Source organism: Balaenoptera musculus, chromosome 14, assembly GCF_009873245.2.
Source record: "Balaenoptera musculus isolate JJ_BM4_2016_0621 chromosome 14, mBalMus1.pri.v3, whole genome shotgun sequence".
Classification (NCBI taxonomy): domain Eukaryota; kingdom Metazoa; phylum Chordata; class Mammalia; order Artiodactyla; family Balaenopteridae; genus Balaenoptera; species Balaenoptera musculus.
In genome coordinates this window covers 20,096,707-20,119,287 of record NC_045798.1, presented here as the reverse complement: position 1 = coordinate 20,119,287, position 22,581 = coordinate 20,096,707, and the positions used below count along the sequence as shown (strand labels likewise).

Below are 22,581 nucleotides of genomic sequence, written 5' to 3'. Positions count from 1 at the left end.
TTGAAGTCGTGAAGCAAACACGTCTTTGTATCTACTACTGCTTTATCTCTCTAAATACGCTCTTTTCTCACCCCCCCAAAACATCCCCCCACACCCCAAGAAAAGTGTTCAGGAATTAAGTTCGGGCTACAATAGAACTTTGGGGAGAGAAAGATGGCATTTCCCCTGTTAAGAGTTACTTGGGGATCTTATGTTTATTTCAACACACAAACCTAAACTTCAAACATGCTGAAAGATCAGATCAGATCTGGAAAACTGTGAACAAATAAAATTCAAGGCTCCTATTAAATACTGGATGGTTTCCAGATAGGGTAATCACTTTATTTCCTGTCCTTCCTCCTGCCATTTTCTAAGAAACACTTCTTTTAAAATAACTGTTAATTTGCTGAGATCCTTGTATCTTCCAACTTTCTTGCTAAGTTCATGAGTGATAAAGCATGGAGTAAGAAAATGTTTGATAACCAGGCAGGCACCTTTGTTGAATGTTTATATAATTGTTCTAACTTTCACCTCTGGAAAAAATACAAATAAACACGCACCTCACGCTGCAAGACAAATTGCTTCCCTCCTTTTATCCTCAACAAAATGCACTTTTTGTCTTTAATCTGAGTTTCTTCCACAGACACAATCTGTTCCATTGTCAGTAAATTTTGCTGACCGTAAAAATAAAAGATGATAAGTTACTTCACATTATTGCATGACTTTTTAAATTAAGTTAATAAATAATACTGAAAACTACCAGCTTAGAAAAAGTAAAGAAAAAAAATCAGCATCTTTCTTTCTTTGATGATATTCTAGAAGTGGGGGGAAATGACTACAAAAGAAATGTACGAAAATTCAAAATATAACATCTCAAAGAAAGCTGCAAAGAAAGGAACGTCTCTATAAGGCAGAAAGCAAAGCTGTTCCCTCAGCACAGTACTGATGTGGGGATGAGTGTGAATCACACGTACCTCTCCCGCATCACACACTTGCCTAGACACGATCAATCCTGCTATGAGGGAACAATGACGCTGCTACCTACGATCTGCGTGAGCGAGAGGTGTGTCGCTGGCTTTGAACCCAGCAGCCCAGTAGAAGTTCGGTCACGCTAGCTTGTAAGCGACTGATATTTTGATCACGTCGAAATGATGTTATAAACACAGGTGACGTCCTTAAACGACTGTCCCGCTGGGTCTACAGCATCACTGCTCCCGGTGAAGGCTACCGTGTCTCTGAGCACCTTACCATTTTATGTTTTTTGGGATAAATACTCCAGGAATCCTAAATGAAAAACAACACCATCATAAACCCACGTTTTCTTTTTCCCTTACTTAAACTTACGAATCTACCCAGGCACGTTATGTAGCTTCGTGAATCAACGCTAAATGCTGACTCTTTTAAAACCAAGATAATTTATCATATCCAGTGGTAAGCAAAAGAAGATTTTTGTTTTAGTTTTCGAATATCCTGAAAAGCGAGACAATTTCCTTTCAAAGTGTACAACAGTGACTGACCAGTAGATAGCATAGTAAGCGCATACTATGCCCAGGGCCACTCATTATCTGGAAATAAACATTATATAATGATATATGTATGAATTATAACTCAGGTGCTAGTAAGTATTCTATAATGTAAAAAATACATATGTAATATTATAAAAAATATAATTATCTTGTATTTATGTATAATCATATACACATGTTCTATGTAATATGCATATTTTATATTATACAATACTTACCAGTACCTGAGTTATAATTCAGGACCCCCATAGAGTCTTATTAATCATAACTCAGATCCTAGATGTATGAATTTTTAGAAAATGACTTCTATGGCACTAGTAATAGTGAGAAGATCATGGTCATTTATGAAGAATGTGGTCATACACAGTAGCAATCACTTGTAATTAAATGGCATCTTCACCAACAAGGATTTGCAAAACACATTCCAAAGTCAAACACACCAGATTTGGCCTCACCACTTTCCATGCTCTGGCCAGTAGAGAGCCATATCCTGATACAGGGGCCATATTCCAATACACCAACTATGTTTTCCACAGTTGGGAGCACTGTCCTGCTTATGATGACCAACCATTCCCTCCCCCAAGAGCAGAACTCCTTCCACATGGGTTGCCACCTTCCATGGAGACAAGCCCTGGGCGCTTCACACAGCAGACGCTTAATAAATGCTGCCCCACTTGCTACGAGGGACGGTGTAGATGGGAAATTTCTCTTTTCTTGTTCACTAACATTAGCTCTCGAAAGGACCTTACAGGGTGGCTGTATCTTCCCATCTAATGCGATAAAACCCACTTCTGATTTTCCAGCAAGGTGGAGACAACGGGAGGGGGGTCAGGTGCCCTGGTCTCGGTGCCAAGCTTCTCGGCCTGCACTGCAGACCTCGTCTTACTCAACCCCTACTCAGGGAGGCCTCGTAACGGAGACACGGGGCACAGGCAGACCCCGGTCGGAATCACTCCTCATCCACACCTGTCACTCGTGCCAGACCTTCCCTCTCTAAGCCCTGGTTCTCTCTTTATAATATAAGGGCTGGACCTCAAAGGTTGCTAAACAAATTAAAAGTGTGTGTGTGCGTGTCTGTGTGTGTGTTTGTGTCTGTGTGTCTACAGCACCAGGCCCAAGATAAATCTGCAACAATTGTAGTAGTCGTTACCATGTCTACTTCTCCCATTTTACAGATGAGGAAACTGAGGCTCAGTCGACATAATGTGCTCCAAGTCCCAGAGACACGGAGCAGTGGATTTAAACACCTCTGACTCCAAAGTCCCAGTTTTTTCCCCTTTTTTGATCCACCTAACCGCTCTCCAGCCCTCCTCAAACCTGTCTGCTTTGACCTCCCTGGAAGGCACCTTCTATTTTCAGGTAGCACCAAATCCTTCCTTGACTCAGAAGTTTAAAAGTTAATGTCTGAACATGAAAATCTCATGTATACATGTGAAAAGAGATATGGGAGCTAGAGGGAGATCTGAGAAAACATGCCGGCGATGTGAAATCACCACGGAAACGAGTGCTCGGGAAGATGCTACAGACTTACTCGTGACTCGCCCTCTCCTCTCCATTCAAGTCTGTTTGGAAAGAGGTAAAAATATCGACGCTGCCACTGAGTCAGGAATGGGTTTCCCAGCTTCAGCATGTACCCGTGCATGATGCAGTCTCTTCCCAGAGCGTAATCTGAAGCACGGAACACAACGATGAAATTTAGCAGGGTCTGAAACAGAATGTCTATATGCTTCTCAGAAAAAAAAGAATGACACACTTTTTAGAAAAAGAGCAAGTTTCTATAAAGAGAACACACTATAGAAATCATTATTTCAGTTTTAAACACATTAAAGAACAGGTCTCTTCAGCTCTCTTCTAACATATTAAATGGCTGTTTCTCAATATTCTGATAAATTCATGATGCTCCTCTATTGCTCTGAGAGGGTCAGAGTTTGTTTGATAAATATTTTTTCATTATGTAGGGTGATAATTGGGGAATAGAGAGTGATTAAACTCAAGCTATCCCCAAAGTACCTTTGCCTTTATATGGAATTGGGCTTCTCCCTTTAATGTTATTTAAAAAAATAACAGAGAGGGGATTTTCTTGTCCAAAGAAGCCAAAGTAACACAAGGGTCAAAAACTGGTCTTTCCTCCACTTAAGGTTATAATTATCCTTCATATATATGGCTATGTAGGGAAGCCAAGCTAATTCACATGCATGTTGAGTTCTGATTACATTTTTACAGCAAAGTATTGTCTCAAAAAAAAAAAAAGGTCAACTTTAAGTGGCTTACTTTGCCTTCCTTAGAGGCTTTGGTGATTGTGCTAAAATCATTCATTCACTCACTCACTCATTCGTTCAACGATGAAGGGAAGGTGCTGGGCATGTGCTAGGCATTCTGGACGCAGCAGTGGATAAAAGAGACAAAAGTCCTCGCCTTCAGGGAGCTTACATTCTAGTGGGAGATTCAGGTAATAAACAAATAAGCAAAACCCATGTTGTGTCACTTGGACACAAGCAGGAAGGAAAAGAATGAAGGAGGGAGGGGCCTCGGGAGGGTCTGTGGTGATGGGGTGTGGTTCACGGAGTTGCCATTTTAATGGAAAAGGTGTCTGCGTTTGTCAAGTACATTTAAAGTATACGTCTTATATTTTTACTTCAGATATCTAATCCTAGACTACATTTTACTTTAAGGGTGACTTCTGAGATCCTCAACCAAGATCTAGTTATTCCTAAATTACTTAATTACATGTGAGAATAATTCATTAATTTGTTAGACGTTCTAATTACAGCTCTAATTAAAAGGCTACACTTCAACAAGGTCATTAACATACATATTTTTTTCTGAGTCCAATTTGTCAAGATTCTAGTGACATCATGGCTCTCCTCTGAGCAAACTACTGAGGCTATAATTTCCTGTGTAAAATCCGTAACAGCAAACGTGGTCCAGAGTAATCTCAGTGGACCCATTCTCTCAAGAATGGCTTAGAAATAAAGCCCCTTTCCCTGCAGAATGGAGGTGAACACAGTTAAAGGGCTGTCACGTTCCCTTGGTGCACTCAGGCGACTTTTAGGTAAGGAGTCATTCATCCAGGATGGTGGACACCTTTCTAAACAGATGATAAATGCTACTGGGGAATGGTCGACAAGACCTAGGAATCCTGCACCAAGATACCCGCACCAAAGCAAATTGTTCACAGACTGAAATTGTTTCCGGTCATTCTTATTATACGTTAACCTCAGAAAGGTCTTTGCTTAGAAGTAAAACAAAAAGCTATCTTCATCACTAACCATAATAAGTTTAAATATCCAAAATCCATAAAGTCTTAGAAAAATCAAGAGTGGCAATATTTGGTGACTCAAAGATGACTTCTTTATTTAATACTGGATGTTATGTATTCTCCTTTGGAAATCCTAATAGGGCACTCAAATACGGTAAATAAAAATATGGCTTCGGGCTTCCCTGGTGGCGCAGTGGTTGAGAATCTGCCTGCCAATGCAGGGGACACGGGTTCGAGCCCTGGTCTGGGAAGATCCCACATGCCGCGGAGCAACTAGGCCCGTGAGCCACAACTACTGAGCCTGCGCGTCTGGAGCCTGTGGTCCGCAATGAGAGGCCGCGACAATGCAAGGCCCGCGCACCGTGATGAAGAGTGGCCCCCGCTTGCCGCAACTAGAGAAAGCCCTCGCACAGAAACGAAGACCCAACACAGCCAAAAATAAATTAATTAATTAATTTAAAAAAATATATGGCTTGGTGACTCTTTTTTCTTTTTCTTTTTTTTGGGGGAGGGATACTTGCTATATGGTAATGCAGGATTTTACTTATTCTGTCCGTTAGTAACTACTATTTGATAACATTTATATTATTAATAGAACTTAATCTAAGAGAAGTTCAACTTACTTCTTTTTTTTTTTTTTACATTTCAATACTGGATATTAATCAGAAAGATAGTCAAAATTACTATGGTCAAAATTTTTACATCAAAAATTTGTAATAAGTGTTTGGTATTAGTCTACATACAATTCAGTTTTTGGTGTAAAGTTCTTTGGCTGCAAGAAAGAACATTTGGTTTACTTCACTATTAGGAATATCTCTTAATGCTGGGATGGCTTCTTCTTGGTATTTCTTCTGCTGTTGGTTTTTGGCATAGTTATCTGTGATTGTATGAATGGAGTTGAGTGGAGAGGTACTCGTCATGTTTATTCCAAATAAGAGCACGTAACCAATCACTACACTAATGAGGAGGTACACAGGCAGTGCAACTAACTGCCCAGTATTTTTGAGGCCAATAGGTCAAGCCTAAGTAGTTTAGCCGAGATTCAGGAATAAAAGCCCACACAAGATATAGTATGAAGCCAAATTGGGAGCTTAAGAAAAGAATAAAGCCATAAGTCGCTCTTTCTGGCAATGGCGACAGTGAATTTTCCACCATTTTCCCCGTGGCTTTAGATAATCTCGGGTCCTCCATGCGCCCACTCCGGCCCCTCCCCACAGTTCGGCCCTGGTGACTCTTTCATGCTGTTTATAATATAAACGTATGTATATACACTTATGTCTCTTGACAAGTAAACATGTAATACTAAGTTCCTCACCATACTTTGCGGGGCCCTGTGGAAAATGAAAATGCAGGTCGCTTGTTAAAAAATTATTAAGAATGTCAAGATGGTGCCAGCGCAGCATTAACCTGGGTCGGCGGCCTGATGAGACCACACAGGCCAGACACCCAGGAAGCTGGCCCTGTTGCTGACACCGTGATACTTAATCTTTAAGGAAGAAAACTTCCAAATTGGCCCCAAAACTCCAAGATAAGAAGGTGCATTGACAAAATACTGCTGACGACCTCCATACATATTATTTATATGTGGACTAAAGACTTTGAAATATCAAGTATATATTTATATATATATGTATAACTGAATCACTTTGCTGTACACTTGAAACTAACACATTGTAAATCAACTATATTTCAATAAAAACTTTTAAAAAATTAAAGACTTTGAAATATCATTTCACACTGATCTTTTCCAAGCCAGGTAAAACGAAAACAATTTACGGCATTTCCCCCACTCTATTGGAAAGTACTTTATTACCCAGATACTATTTTCAGCTTTACAAGAGATCTTGAAAATTCATTGCTTTAGAAATATCTTCAGACACACCAGCTATTTTACCTTCTTCGTGGCCAAGCTGCTTATTTTTAGCTCTCTTCCTGGCCTCGATTTTATCCGTGTCTGCATTTACTGCTTCATGAACAGTTTCCACCACTTCCTGCCGCCAGCGCTCAGAGATCACCAAAGGGAAGTTCTTGTAGAGTTCTTGGTCGCAATCAAGAAGCTTATTATTTTAAGAAATCAAGATATGTATGATTTAACATGCTTACAAAGGCAACAGATTCAAAAGTAACATAACTGCGTGTAGGAAGATAACTAGACAACAGCCTATAACCATTAAGAGACAATTTATTACTTGTCATAAACCTCTGCCAATGACAATCGAGCGACCAAGGAATATACTGTACAACACGGGGAAGATAGCCAGTATTTTATAATGACTGTAAATGGAGTATAACCTTTAAAAGTTGTTAATCACTATATTGTACACCTGTAAGTTATATAATATTGTACATCAACTATACTTCAATAAAATCTTTTAAAAAGAAAAAAAAAGAAAGACAATCCAACAACCGGGATCCACACAGGGTGATATATTATGGGCACTTCACTTCCATCCCTGGGTCAGTCAGATGCAGCCCAATCTTCTACAGCATCTTCATAGCATTTTTGCCAATGAAAACTAACATATATAGGGTTTTCTTTAAAGGATGACAAGAATCTGGCAATAAAATAATATCGATTATAGTGAGGATATTTTATTTCTGAAAACAGATCCCTATGGTTTTAGATACAGTTACAAGGGAGAAGCCAGGAGGGCTTTCTAACCACCCTCCCATTATTCTGTAAAGTGAGAAAAACTAAAAGGTCCACTAGGCCAAATTTACCATTTAGCCCATGAGCCTTCCAATGAATCCAAGTTGAACAGTATGATCATAAGTCTCGAGATACGTGGAGACTTTAGGCAATGTGGCCTTTCAGAGGTGCTATAAGAAAAATTACACTTAACGATAGCATTTCTCTTCCAAACTATTACTCAAAATTCTTCATTCTTCTCCAAGTGAGCCTGTACTCTGAAAGCAAGCTAAGAAAATGGTTTTACAGATTTGAGTTACAGTTTTGTGGCAGAAAGACAAGCGATCCTACTGAAAGGAAAAAATAGCCCTGTCTTTCAAAAGCAGGGATCTCCCTAGAAGCTTGACTTGTTCACTCCCTTGCCTGAGAGATAAGTATGGGAGAGAGGCAAGTTATTAAGAAGGAAAACGGAGAAAGACCAAGGGTGAGGCTCTTGCCCACAGGCCTTTAGTGAATCACTGAACCACTGGAGGAACCTGCATCCTGGTCCCAATCAGGATGCTCTCCACCCACCCTTACTGACTTGTCATCCTAACGTGCTGATTCTGAGATCAAAATGTGTACAGTTTTTCCCCTTTCAGCTTTCTTCAGACGCCCAAACCAAGCCTGGCGCTGAAACCTTTGTGTGTCCTGAGTGTGAACATGCTCATGCGTGTGTGTATGTGTGTGTGCGGTGCAGTGTTAGAGCATCAAGGCCAGGAGAGCACCCTGTGATGAGGGACACTGGGGCAGATTCTGCAGAGTTTGGCCACAGTGAAAACACCCTCCTTTCCAAAGTAGTTGCTCTGAAATGGACAACTCTGCTTTATATACAAACGGTTCCATCTCCTGTAAGGTCAGAGAGCCTTGGTCTTTATGACTCGGCCTATGTGAAAAATGAATAAAACAAAGCTCTACATGAAGTGAGCTTTATTTTTTCTCCTTAAAGAACAATGTATTATTTTGGCTGCATTTGAAGAGACACAGCCTTCTCAGCTCTGGTTTCGGAAGAAGCAAAACCACCACAACAGAAACTCCTAGTGTACATGCCAGGAGGCTGACACAGGTGACCCACCCACAGAGAAGGCCTGGCAATGAAACCACTCACTTCACAGGCAAGAAAACCAATGCTCCCGAGGTTCCCTAAAGGGCCCTGATTCCCTTAGGTAATAAGTGCAGATCTGAGGCCAGTGCGTCTGACTCCAAAGCCCAGAGTACTGTTGACAAAATTGAAAGCATGAGACTCTCTTTTGAACAAAATTTTCACAGCCTCCCACGTGATATTCGTTTTCCTTTTAGTGCCCTTTGCTGGAGAGAAGTATGTCTGATGACAAAATTCTACTGTGACAGCAGTGATCCTTTTAGATAACTCTGTAAAGGGACTGTTCCCGAAGCTATAGGGTGGTCCTGTCTGTCCAGGCCACAGAAGATGCCGAGCATCGGCACAGTGGTCACGCTGCTGTCCCCAGGGGAGCCACAGCTCAGACCAGGCCCTCTCCGCTGTGTTTCACCTGACCTTCCCTGCCACCCCCCATCCTGCCATCCTGGGAAACTGGCCACGTGAGCACCCCAGTCACCTGTACAGCTGCCTGGCAGGAAAGCCCAGGGGGGCTGACACAAGGCCATAAATGCAGGCAGCTGAGAAGACACGGGCAGGGGGACCTCTCGGAGGGAGAGGGGAGACGCTGGGAGAAGCTGAGAAAGTGGGGGCAGTGAGAACTTGACGTGTAGTGACACGCTCTGACTCGGCATCCAAAAGAGGGTGACTTTCTCCCATGACTCACCACCTCTAATTATGCCCTGTCTACTTGGAAAATAATGATAGGAACCAAAGTTTGAAAAATGCGGAAGATGCTATATATATTAAAAAGAACAAAACCGTGATTATTTCACTTTTGATTGACAAATGCAAAATGATTCATGCTGTTTGCTCTTTTCATCCTGACACAGAGAAACCGGGATATTTGGGAGAACTAAGATGACTGGCTGTCTGGCATGAGGCCAAGTACGTTTGCCATCACCCGGCTGTTTTTCCCTGCTTCATAACACGTCTGAGTTTTCTATCAACCACCAATCTATCCACATCAGTAAGAATGTGACCACTTTGCAGTTTATCAAATGTAAAATAGGTAGTCCAAAGAAAGCTGTCGTAGTCTCTAATTCAGGTCTTGACCTCTTCTACATTCGCCAAATATATGGATATTCAACTGTAAGCTACAGCCCATAAACAGGCCAGTACTAAGTCAATCATGAAGCCTGATTTCCAATTAAAAAATCCCCCACCCTCCAAAAAAAAAAAAAAAAAAACCTGAAAGCAAGCATTGCCAGCGTACCTTGATGCCTTTGGTATCCTCTTCATCAAATGAGCTGATGTCAAAGGCGTCGGCCGCATTGACTTCCCCCAGGGGAGGGATCAAGGGTGGAGGGTACTGGAAGAGCCAGAGAAGAAAGGTTCAGTTACTAGGTGACTCAGGGCCCAGTCCCAACCTGCTATTCTATAAAGAGATCTCAGGGCAACACATCAAGGTGTCACAGTCCGTGCAGGGCTCATTCAAGCTCACACAAATCACAGTGCACAGTTCACAATGCCCCCAAAGGAGACGCAGCCCCACAACCCAGTGTGCTAGAAGCTTAACGCCTGCAATGGGGCAGGGTGGGGCGCCCCACACCCACAAACGTCCCGAGGCCAATGCTGGCTGAACCAGAACCCAACTCTACTCCTAATTAGGCAGGACTAACAGAGCATCATTCCTCAACGGTCTGAGTTCACGCAAAGATGAGTCCAAAGATGATCATCAACAATGAGAAAACAACAACAACAACTTTAATTTGGGGTGTTTTCCTGAATCAATGAGAATATTAAAAAGTAGCTTAAAATAAGCCAAGGGGATTATGCCACTATACAATCACGCTAATTCTTAAATTATGGGGTGCTGGGCTCAAAAGTATCTAAGTGTATGACAAACGTTTCTCGTACATTTTTACATATAAACAAAGAGGGAGAAGTTGTTCCAAAGGGAATGAGCCATACGGCAGCACGTGGATAGGAGAACAAGAAGCAGGGCTGTGGATGGAGAGCTGGGGTGGACCCTGGAGACAGAGCCAGGACGTAGAGATGCATACAGAGATGCAGATAGAGAGCACAGTGGGGGGGGGTACCCGGGGTGGGGTCCCAGCAGGAGTACCTTCTGCAGGTAGACTTGCTGTCAGTCGATGCCTCTGAAGAAGTCGTGCGTTTTTAGCTCCTGTGCACTGCGAGAGAGAGGGAGTCACAGCAGTGGTAAGTAAATATGCATTCGGAAATCTAAGAAACGGTTTGCAAAAATTATCTCCTATTACAGAACACACAGGGACAACTATTTCCAGCTCTTTAAGACAGCAAGTAAAATATGCTTCTTTCGAAGCAATCCAAGAAACACTGTGATGTTTAGAAATACTGCACGCTGAGCCTAGGAATATAATCCCATGTGCTACTTTACTGGGGATGCTTATCCCAGCCTGAGATAACCTAGGGGTTTTTACAGATTATATCTATATCTGATTCTGTAATCATGAGAACAAATTTAACTAAGAATTAAGTTAGAGATCTATACATTAAAGAGATTTACAGCAAATGTCTACAAGTCCTCATAGATCAGATGGCAGGGATATGAAGCACCAAATATTAATTTCGAAGCAAACTAGAAATCTAGTAGAATAGTGCATGCCAAACCCCTTCATAAACTGAAGAAACAGTTTTTCCCAAAGATCGTCGCTGAAGTTCAGTTCACATGGAACAGAAGAAGTTGCAGACTCTGAGGAAAACACGTGGGCCAATATACAGAGTTCCCCTATGATTCCCTCCGACCCCCTCTAATTGAAATGGGAGATTCTCAATGTATTGAAAGGAACTGTTCTGCTTTCCAGGTGAAGACGCTGAAAGGCAGAAGCAACGGCCTACCCGCGTCCGTGGCAGCCAAGTCGCTTACTAACGTCTCGCTGGAGCAAGCCTTCCAGAAGGGACTGCAGCTCAGGGGAGAAGATGTCTGGAAGTTCCACATTCTGGGGGTGGGGGACGGGGGGAGAATACGACCTCAAAAATGCATCCAGGGAAACAGTGCCCTCACCCCTGACCAGATTTAAAGGCCATTTCTTGCATAAGGATAGTGTTAAAAAAAATTGCAGATTCACTGCCAATTAACATTGACTCTAAGAAACAGTGAACGGTTACTCATTTTCAGAGTCAATCGACAGGCTGGAGCCAGAAGAATCAGGTCTGCTCGCTCTTCTGCATCCCAGTCATTTTTCCTTTTATTTGACTTCTTTAGTTTTGTTCTTGATTTTCTACATCTTTCTCTTACTGATTGTTAGCAAACCCTGATATTTGCCTTGGCATCTATTTCCAGTGTTTTAAGAAAGCTTTTTTTTTTTTTTTTTATACTGGTTGTGATGGAATGAAACATGAAAATTATAATGCAAAAAAAAAAAGTTTTTGATCTCCTTACCATGGTGAGCGTCATTCGGTCTATCTCATGCTTATCTTTGGTTTTATGTTGTCTGAAAGGGCTGTGACTGTAGAAATAAAGAAAATTCCATCACTAGATGGTTTCAGGTAACAGCAAACATTGTTGACTAATATTTGGGCAAGGTATTACGTTCTGTCACTGCTCATTTGAAACTGCAGAAATACAAAAGTCATAAACATATAAGCATTTCCAGAGAAAAACTGATGATCAGATTGACGATCAGATATATTAGGTCCTGAAGGAGCAAGGCTTATGTTTACTTGAACTCCTGATCTTCACGTCAATGAAGTCATGGTATCAAAATATACTTTAGCAAATATATTCCAAGTGATAATTTAAACCATCACTTGGAAAAAAAATTAGCAAACAGGTATTTATGAAAATGAAAGTCATACACATGGCGTTTGTCACATTAGTGTTTGAGATAATGGTAACTTTCAAATTTTTTTTTTTTTTTTAGAAAAACGGGTATTAGTTCCTCGAACAATACGTATTAGTTCCTCGAACAATACAAAGAACTGCAGTCAAATCAAAGCACGTCCAAGATGAACACACTTCCCCCCCTAGAATCCAGTAATTTTAAGCACTACATTCCTTTGAGGATAAGAGATATAAACTAACCCTGTGCTCCCAGACCCTCCAGAGTTCTGAGAACTGCTCCCTCAAGTCCTACTTACAAACAGCCCCAGACTTAAGAGTCAGAAACCCTGGGTTCACGCTGTGACTTGGCTGTTTGCCGGCTGTGAGCCAGTCATGGAAACCTCCAGTCTCAGTCTCTTCATCTGTAAACGGCATAATGCAATATCCGTCACCAAAACGGTGACGGGAACGAATAAAATAACGTACATGCTAGTAGCCGAGACAATGGCAGTATACAGTGGGTATCTGATACACATCTGTGAAATTAATAAGGATGAGTCTAACTTTACAAAATGAATGTCTGCTTGATCAACTGTGTAAAGAAATTATTCTTACTCTTGATTACATTTTTAAAATGCTGAATAAGCTGGCTTTTAAAGTTAACCTTAGATATCACTTATATAGGGAATCTAAAATATGACACAAATGAACTTATCTACGAAACAAAAACAGACTTACAGACATAGAAAACAGATTAGTGGTTGTCAATGGCAGGGGCGGGGGGCCGGGGGGAGGAATGGATTGGGAGTTTGGGATTCGCAGATGCAAACTATTATATACAGGATGGATAAACAACAAGTTCCTAGTGTACAGCACAGGGAACTATAGTCAATATCCTATGATAAACCATAATGGAATAGAATGTAAAGGAGAATGTGTGTGTGTGTGTGTGTGTGTGTGTGTGTGTGTGTGTGTGTGTGTATATATATATATATATTTATATAACTGAATCACTTGGCTGTACACTAAAAACTAACACAACATTGTAAATCAACTATATTTCAATAAAATAAATTAAAAAAACCAAAGATACTCTTAGCATTAAAACAGACTAGTAAACATGCAAACTAGAAAACCCTGGCCTTATTTATTCACTTGAAAATTAAAGAAGGGATATGATTGAGATTTCTGATGGTAAGACATGCCTGTAAAATGATCAACCCTGTAGACTTATTTATAAGGCATATATAACATAATCTGAGGCAAGATATTATATAAAATAGTTACCTCTATAAAATGGATACGGATGTTGAGCACATAAATCAATGTGATTTAGAAAAAAGAACTAAAACGTCCACCCACTCTTGCTACTGAATAAGTTAAACTATGATGATGATTCCACTTCAGAGTATTTATTATTTAAATATTTCAATTTTCACTTTGTACAAGAGAGGGCACTCTAACGCTTGCTTTCTTTCGTATGCAGTGAAAAACACAGTAATTTCCATCTCTTGAAAGCATTAATTTGGGAAAAAAAAATCTAAACAAGGTGAATTAGTACCAAGCAAACATATGCCAATCTTTAAAACAGATTTTGATTGGAAATATTCTTTGCATCCTAATTGTTTCCAAGGAGAAAAATGTAAAATTACTGCATTTAAAAAGCAAATGGGATAGAATAACAAATGATATCTGTTGTTTATGAGATACTATAATTTTTAAAAACTTGACTTGTATCATTCTTGTATGCAAAATACACAGAGATATTAACATGTTCATGGTTCAAGAGAAAAGGAATATAGGTTTATTAAATCTTACTACAACTTCAGTCTCTCTTCATGACACAACTGCTCCTACCCCGCAGAGATCCTTAACATATAAAAGCGGATTGTGTGAAGGTCTCCTGTGTTTCGGCAAATCCATCTGCTTTGGCTCCTGTGTGCAAAGCCGGAGGACCCCTTCCTGCTCTTGACCCTCATGTGCCTGCCTGCATCTGACGCTGGAAGCAGAGGGCTGTGCCCGGACACTTGGAGAGAAGGATGACTGTGTTCTGGCAGAGATGCTCCGTGCTAAATTTAAAAACTCTTTCGTGTGACCAGAGGGAGGGCTTTGCGAGGGGACGGGAGTTAAAGTTCAACATTAAAACATTCCCGGCACACAGGCCTGATCGCTACAAATCCCATTTGATAAACATAGCTCTGCCACGTCTGACTCAATAAGAAACAATCGGAAATGCTTTTCGGTTCTTCGGTTCTTCGGTTCTGGGCTGTTGTGCTGAGAAAGTCTGGTCTTTCAAGTCCTGAGGCGCATCTGTTTCCAATGTCTTCTTGATTATTCTTTGTGAACAAAACCCAAGATTCTGTTTCTATTTTGGAAAATGTTAAAGAAAACCTCCTATAGTAATGATCTCCATTCTGAGGGAGGCACATGGTGCTCGCAGATCCTGTGTGATCACAGCTGCTCCCCGACGCAGCTGCTTTAAATAGGAGACAGTAACAGGCCTGTCAACAGCTTATGACGTGGGCCAAGCTCTTCCAACAGCACATGCAACACTCCGGCTGCGTCAGGGGACGTTGTGGGAATAGAATTCACATGTACAGTGGTCAGATGTGGCTTTTGAATAACAGAGAGAGTGGGAGAGCTGCAAATTTCCCCCAAACGAGTTGGGAAAACGTTCAAGGCATGCTAAATGATGGGGAAACACACACACACACACACACACACGCACGATACATCATTCACAGTGAAAAGATGAGCTCAAAAACAATCCATTTATAAATACAAGTGACTACAAATCCTTAGGTCAAAAATTAATTTTAGAATACCAAAAAGACTTCATGTTACATCAAATGTGAGTTTTGAACCTAAGCCAATAGCTACCAAAGTATTTATAAACATTCCTTTTTTTCCCCTATGGGAACCAACTTGGCAACCTCAGGCAGAGCTCAGTTCTCCCCAGACCACCACCTGGGCTCTCTCCTCGTGTCTGACAATCAATGGTGACAAGTTTAAGATCAAGGCTACTGTCACGTCAATTCTTTCCCTTCACAGAGAGCTGAACTCTAGATTGAGGATCATGACGGTGATTCCGCACATTTGCAACGTGGACACCTCTTTATACACAGGCGCTCTTCAGTGTCTGACAGTCAGCTGAAGTGGAAGCAGTGACCCCCACCCAACATACGGCCCTGAGCGGATGGGTCCATCACTGAGCCCAGGGATGCAAACACGTTCTCGGGCCTCGACAGCTTCCTTACATCCAGGTTCCTGTCCCTTGCACCCTGTGGGATCCTTCTAGGGTATCACAACAGAACTAGGGGTTCAGACAAGTGTTTCAGCAGAAGCAATGGGGCACACTGGTCAGTGCGAGAAGTATCTGATCAAAGAAAACAGAAGCGAAAAAAAGACCCTTGGTGACCACTGGTCACCCTCACTGCGCAGATGTGGGGAGGAGGAGAAGAGACTTGCTCTGGAGCAGAGTTTCTCATCCTCAGCTGTGCGATCCTTTGTTGGAGCAGCGGGGGCTGCCCTGTGCACTGTACGATGCTTAGCAGCAACCCTGGCCTCGACCCGCTAGATGCCAAGTTGTGACAACCAAAAATGTCCCCGGGCGTTGCCAAGCACGCCTGGGGTTGAGGACGAGCGCTGGGGAGTGGCTGGCATGGAGTCTGGTTCATCCCATGAGGACTGATGCCGCGGCCGCCCCGTAAGAGCACCAGGATACCGGGGGACAGACTGCCTGTGAAGCCCGCGCCCGGGAGGCCACGTTGGCCGCGCTCTCCTCCCACCCCCTCCTGAGTTACTGTTTCAGTTCCTTAGGCCCCTTGTGTCTGAGAAAAGACAGCTACTCGGGCTCCCTCTGTACAGTGTGTAAGAACTGAATAGGATGCTTCTGTACGCCTGGATGGAACCTTCTTACCCCTTGTTTAAGCTGAGGGGACGAAGGCTGCATCGCCTCCAGATCTCACCGTGATGCTTTGCTCCCGAAGGGCCCTCAGTAAACATCAGCTTAATATGAACCACTGATACTTTATACCCATTGACATTGGTAGTGATACGACCATCCTCCCAATCACCTTGAATCTAAACTCCTATCTGTCCATAGCCAAGCATCCACTGAAAAAACAAAAACCGCTATGGACTGTAAGAACGATACTGTTAAGTCATTTGTGGCCTTTCTGATCCCAGTACCACAGCGCTACTCAAGCCTTTGCCTGGGTTCTTAGACATGCCTCCCACCAGCATCCTCTTACTGGAGAGCAACCCAACCTTTGCTTAAAAGATGCTTCCTTTCTCTGTCCCTCCTTTGCTTAAAAGCCCTCAGTCTCTGGGGCCTTAAGAACAAAGTCCCACCTGCACAGCATGGAATTCTAGGTGGCCCCCGGCCCTGCCCCAATTTTCTCCATCTTCTCTCTCAGCACACCTTCCCCGCGACCAACAGCTGACCACCCCCACTCACAGGTCGTTGATGGGGAAAGACCACCTGCACCTGCTCTGTATTGTGCCCTCCCCGTCATCTACTTCCGCTCCAGGTCTTCATCCTGCCATCCTGTCTGTGAGAGAACACTTCCCATACCAACTCCTACGTGAAGTTGTCAAGTCAGCCCTATGCTTCCAGGTTAGACCTGGTGATCCCATTTCTGCTCTCCCAGCACAGCCCATCCAGCTCACAATTTCGTATGTGTGTACCTATCTACTCTCCTCCGAGTTCCTCCAGGACTGTGTGTGGCTCCCTCCCTCCCTCCTTCCCTCCCCCACAGCATCAAGCACAGGCTCTTGCATACTGCAGGTACTCAATAAATGCTCACCGAATTGTATTTAAATCACTTAAGTCAAAAAATGTTTCCCCGCTCTTTGGTTTCAGTGCTCTCTCCATTCCTGGGATTGCCTTTTGAACAAGTATTAGAAAGAATGGCAGACGATCATACATCTTTGTAGGGAAGATTCGTCTATTCTCTTTGTTAGGTATTGGAAGGATTCTTGCCATTTCAGGCTCAGTGGATGGTCACCAGGCAGTGACGGGGAGCTGGCTATCTGTGAGGCAGGACATGCCTTCACAGGGCAGCTCAAATGCTGAATGGACATTCTTGCGTCAAATTGAAGTCTTTTCTCTCCTGAAAATGCTCACTGTCTAGAGCTGTACAGATGAGTATGCCTCCTTCAATGAGATGGGCCTTCCGACAGCTGGACCAACAGGATGGCCGTCTGAAGCACTGTACCTAGCTCTCTGAACCTGTCCATAGGAGCCACGATTTCTAGCTGTCACCATTCTCATCTCTTCTTATCCATCCACCCCGTCCCATCCTCATGACCATCCTCTGGATGTCTTCCTGTTGGCCAAGATTCCTCTCAATAGGGGTCACATCAAACATAATGCTTCAATCAAGCCTGATCAAGGATGTCATAAAGGAATTACCACCTTCCAATGCAATCCTCCAAACCTGAACCATGACCAAGTAAGACGGAACTGGCTTTATCAGCTACAAATCACACTGCTGGCATAGAGATAACGATCAAACCAATTTTCAGATCTTTTAAAAATAGTGGTATATGCCAGATCATCCCTAGACTACACAGATGGACATTATTATAAACAGACAGAATAACAATATTAAACAAAAATCAATAAACAAAGCCCTAAATGCAAGACTTTGCAAGTTTCCCTGCCACATTTTACAACTGACTTTTGAATCTTGAGTTAATGCATTCAGCTTTTGCTGTTGTGCAGAGTTTTTCTTAAATCATCTCGTGACTCTGTAAGTGTGGATTCTAATCTCCAACCCCTTCTTCAGCGGAGACCTCAGTGAAGATCGTGTGTCTGGATGCACTCACCATGCATGCAGGGACTCCCGCCGGCTGGAGAAACATCTCGGGTGGGAAGTGGTTTTCTCTGGTTTGCTTTGCAGAAACTCTAATCAGGTCAGCTGGTCTGATGACATGAATTAAGGCCATCCAGGCTCCACAAACATGGTAATTCAATTAAGGACCAACAGGACCTGACTCTCTGAGCAATAATACAATTTTAGTTCCCAAGTGAATGCGGTGAGCAGAGAACAACTAGATTATCCAGGTCCTGGGGAAGCAGCCGGGGTGCTTGGAACCTAGTTTGGGGGGAAGACAGGGAATCCAGCCTCTTTTCAGATTGTGCTAAATGTAATAAGAGGATGCAGCGATGCTCAATTAGGCTTTCCGAGGGAAACATGGAAAGTTTAGCCAACTACCAGTCCTGTGTGTTCATAGAAGCAACGTTACAGGGAGAATCCTGACTAGGAAATTTTCATGTAAACTGCTTTTTGTATCTCTGTGAATGGAGAATAATCGAAAACATATCTTAAACAATTCAGCTCTCTGTTAAAATTGGCTAAAGACTCTTAAAATTAATGGAAATATTAACATAATTTGTAAACGTTCAATATGAGAACATATTTGGAGAGTGCTTTCATTCCATCCTCTTTCCGCTTGTATTTCATCATCTCTGGTAGATTAGAACTAAGGGTCAAGTATAACAAATGAAAAACACCAAATTACACAATTTCATTTTTGTGTTTTTAAAACCTACAAATTTCAGCATGTTCACAAACAGATGCACACTTTTAAAACAGATTCTCTTTGGGTGTTCATCCTTTTGTGTAAAAAATGCTTTAACCTCACAAGACGATCATGAGTAAATTAATTCCTAGGGAAAAGAAATTCTCCTACCCTCTTCGATTATCTACATTTAAAAATAACACTTATTCCCAAAATAAGGCTTATCAATGGAAATATTCCAACAAAGTCTTGTTTTAGGTCTAAACGTGTTGGCATACCTTCCTGGCATGGAACAAGAATACCAAAAGCTTATGGGAAAGAAACTCTCACTTTTACGGGCAGAAAGAACTGTGGGCATCGCCTGGATCAGTGTGTGTCTTAAAGATCACTGTGTGATCTAAAACGATATTAGCACCTAGTAACATGTAAATATTTTTGATTTTGATCCAAGTGCATGCCATGGTGATGGTACTAAAAGGACGCATTTCACTCACCCTCTCAGAAGTTTGAAAAGCATACAACCCAGGGAGAACCAGTCGGCACTGCTGTCGTACGCAGTCCCTTTCTGCAGGACCTCGGGAGCCATGTACCCGTGGGTGCCCCTGGGGAGAAGAAAGGGTACGTGCGGTTATCAGTGCTTGCAGACCTTATAAAACATTCCCAGCTCACCAAGAGGTCTGAGCATCATGCATCCATGTCGGCAACTATGAACAAGGCGGCGGGGACGACAGTGCTTCCACCAAATATGATTCAGCAAACACCCAGTGAGAAAACGACCTTTCCTGTCTTCATTAGGATAGGACTGAATATAAATAAATTACCATATGAAATAAACATGAACGATGCGCACACTCCACGGTCTCGGAGGTGAAATGTGAGTCTCGGGAGTCCTTCCTTACTCCAGCCAGGAGGAGCCAAGGGCAGGCCCCTTCCTTCGAGGGCTCTCCTGAGGAGATGTGTGGGGCTGGGGGAGGGAGCGGGGGGAGGAGGTGATGAACAGTGACCTGGAAGGGATGGGCACGGGCATCCCTGTGTGGCGCCACCCTCCCGTGCTGAGGACCGGGGCTCGCACATATGCCCATCGTATCTCCCACCTTTCCACGGTCACAATGGTCTCCAAGGCAGGGTGGGCGTCGGGGGACAAGCCGACAGGTACGGAGACGGAGAAATCACGTATCCGGTTTAAAGAGCTGCTGACAGCTCAAAGGACTCAGCCAAACAAATGTGCAGGCGACTTGCAGGAAGCTGAGAAAAGTCACTTGGGAGGACAACCATTTATATATAATACGTGTTATATGCAACTCAAAATCCTTTCCCATCCTGCGACTCCCCACCCCTCCTTAAAGATCTGAGCACGCACTGTTCCAAGCGCGCAAGAGAGGGCTCGTGGGGAACTTTCAAAGACATGGCCTGAAAGGGCCCCGAAAAAGCCTTTAACTGTAGCTCTGTTCCCATCCTTCATTGATTTTCTTCACTGATAGAATGGGTGATAAAATGACACCTTCATCCCACAGGGGTGCCGTGAGGATCACACGTATGTAATGGGCTTAGGACAGTGCTGGCTCTTAAAAAGAACTCAACCTATGTTAGGGATTTTATTCTCTATCCTTACGTTATTATAATCCTTTTTAACTTATGCTCAGAAACAGTGAGAATCTGCTCCGCCAAGTGATCCTGGATCAGCACTGGGCCCGATACCCTCTCTGCCTCAGAGTTCTATCTTGAAAGACTTTCTCAAACAGTGAAAACGGGCACTGGTCCATCCCTCAGAAAAGCTCCGCCATCCAGAATCCAAAGTCTGACAGCGTGCAGTCAGCAAGGCACACTGGGAGAGTCAGAGATTTCCTCAAGGGGCATCCAAGCCATTTTCTGGGGAGGTTTAACTTTGGTGTTGCTGGGAAAACCTTTGTGGTGACCTTTTTAACCTGCGATTCTCGGGATCAAAACCCAGTTCTGGGACGGGAAGATCTCAACAAGGATAAATGCATGGGGTTAACGCAGATCACGTCTCTGAGTGGACACTGGACACAGCAGAGCACTGGACCTGCCCACTTCCATGGTTTTCAGCTTCTGCCTACACGGCAGCACCTAGCGCTTCCTGCCGCTTCCCACTGACGATCTGTGCTGTTCATGCTGAAAGAACACTTGAGCATTTGAAGACATGGTGACAGGGGATTGAGCTTTGTATTCCTGGATAAAATAAGCTGGGACTTAATGAGTCACTGATGATCTGTTTGATTCCAAAAACAAGGTTTTTCTGTGTCATTTGGTGGTTGCTCCATGGTTCACTTTCAGTTTGTCAGAATTTGATTCCATCGTTAGATGGACTGAGTCTAAACCTAGATGGAGAACCAACCCCAACGCTGCTGTGCAGACGGGCCAGTGTCTGACGAAGTCCTGGCATCATACCTACGGCTTTGAAAAGAGCAGAGAAGCCCAGTCTAGGGTGAAATTCTGGCCACAAATCTTTAATCTCGTACCAAGTCGATCCTCTCAAAGCCTCAGGGAGTTCAGACAGAGTGTAAGGAACACAAGCTTTGGAGTGGGACAGAACTGGATCTTAATTCTAGCCCCACGATGTGCCAGGCATGTGACTTTGTTCAAGTGCCTTAGTGTCTCTGAACCTCAGTTTCCATCCCATAAAAGTAGATGATTATACCCATGCCCTGTGGGTCTTCTGTGACGATAACAACATGTTCAGAGCAGCTGGCCACACATGCCTGGGACAGCCGATGTTCAGCTCATGGCATGAGTGCTGTCCCCCACACTGGTCACTTCCCGGACAGCCCCTGGGGCTGCTGGTTCCAGGAGGTCAGGGAGCTCTTCTGCCAGCACCTGGCACACAGCCAATGTGAAGTAAATACTTATTACATGAAGGAGTTGACTTCACCCTCCCAAATGTCACGTGAAGTAAGCAGCATTGTTACTACCTCTTTATAGTGGAGAAAAATGAGGCTGGTGCCACGTGGAAGGAGGATTCAAACCCACATCTGCTGACTCGAAAGCCTTTGTTCTCAGCCATGAAATGCCTCCTCTACTTAAAAATACAGAATTTTGTTGTGCGTTTATCCTTTTTAAGTAGTGGCCTCACTATCATCGTTTAAACATGGAAATCAACCTTCCCGATCCCATCCCTTTACAGATGCTGTTCAGCTATGGACAAAAGCCCGTCTTTCAGATCTGACATGTGAATTACACTAAGAAGAGGGGGAGGCCCTATAAGGGAATAAGTAACTGCATCTGAAAGTTAATTCCTTTGGGAGATTAACTCTTCTGAGCTCTCCGATTCATATTCAGTTGTGACTATACTAAATTGAAGAAATGAGCATACCAAATAGCCGTGGCATTAAAAATTCAAACGACTCTCTTAAAAATCACTAACGGGGCTTCCCTGGTGGCGCAGTGGTTGAGAATCTGCCTGCCAGTGCAGGGGACACGGGTTCGAGCCCTGGTCTGGGAAGATCCCACATGCCGTGGAGCAACTAGGCCCGTGAGCCACAATTGCTGAGCCTGCGCGTCTGGAGCCTGTGCTCCGCAACAAGAGAGGCCGCGATAGTGAGAGGCCCGCGCACCGCGATGATGAGTGGTCCCCGCTTGCCACAACTGGAGAAAGCCCTCGCACAGAAACGAAGACCCAACACAGCCAAAAATAAATAAATAAATAAATAAATAAATAATTAAAAAAAAAAAATGTCTGATGATCTCCCTGGGAGAGGCTTATACAACCCCAGGTTCTGGCCTCATAATTGTCAAGTG

At 43.2% G+C, this 22,581-nt stretch overlaps 1 protein-coding gene and 1 pseudogene across 1 annotated transcript in view; both read right to left on the bottom strand.

Moving 5' to 3' along the window:
• Window positions 1–22,581, bottom strand: part of LOC118880046 (beta-adrenergic receptor kinase 2-like) — a 37,316-nt gene that overhangs the window by 6,956 nt on the left and 7,779 nt on the right. The window contains 8 exon segments of the mRNA XM_036823410.1: window positions 540–653; window positions 3,037–3,173; window positions 6,659–6,821; window positions 9,766–9,861; window positions 10,618–10,684; window positions 11,373–11,473; window positions 11,917–11,983; window positions 19,320–19,427. Of these exon segments, the coding sequence (XP_036679305.1) occupies window positions 540–653; window positions 3,037–3,173; window positions 6,659–6,821; window positions 9,766–9,861; window positions 10,618–10,684; window positions 11,373–11,473; window positions 11,917–11,983; window positions 19,320–19,427 (853 nt within the window).
• LOC118880047 lies at window positions 5,493–5,944 on the bottom strand (annotated as a pseudogene).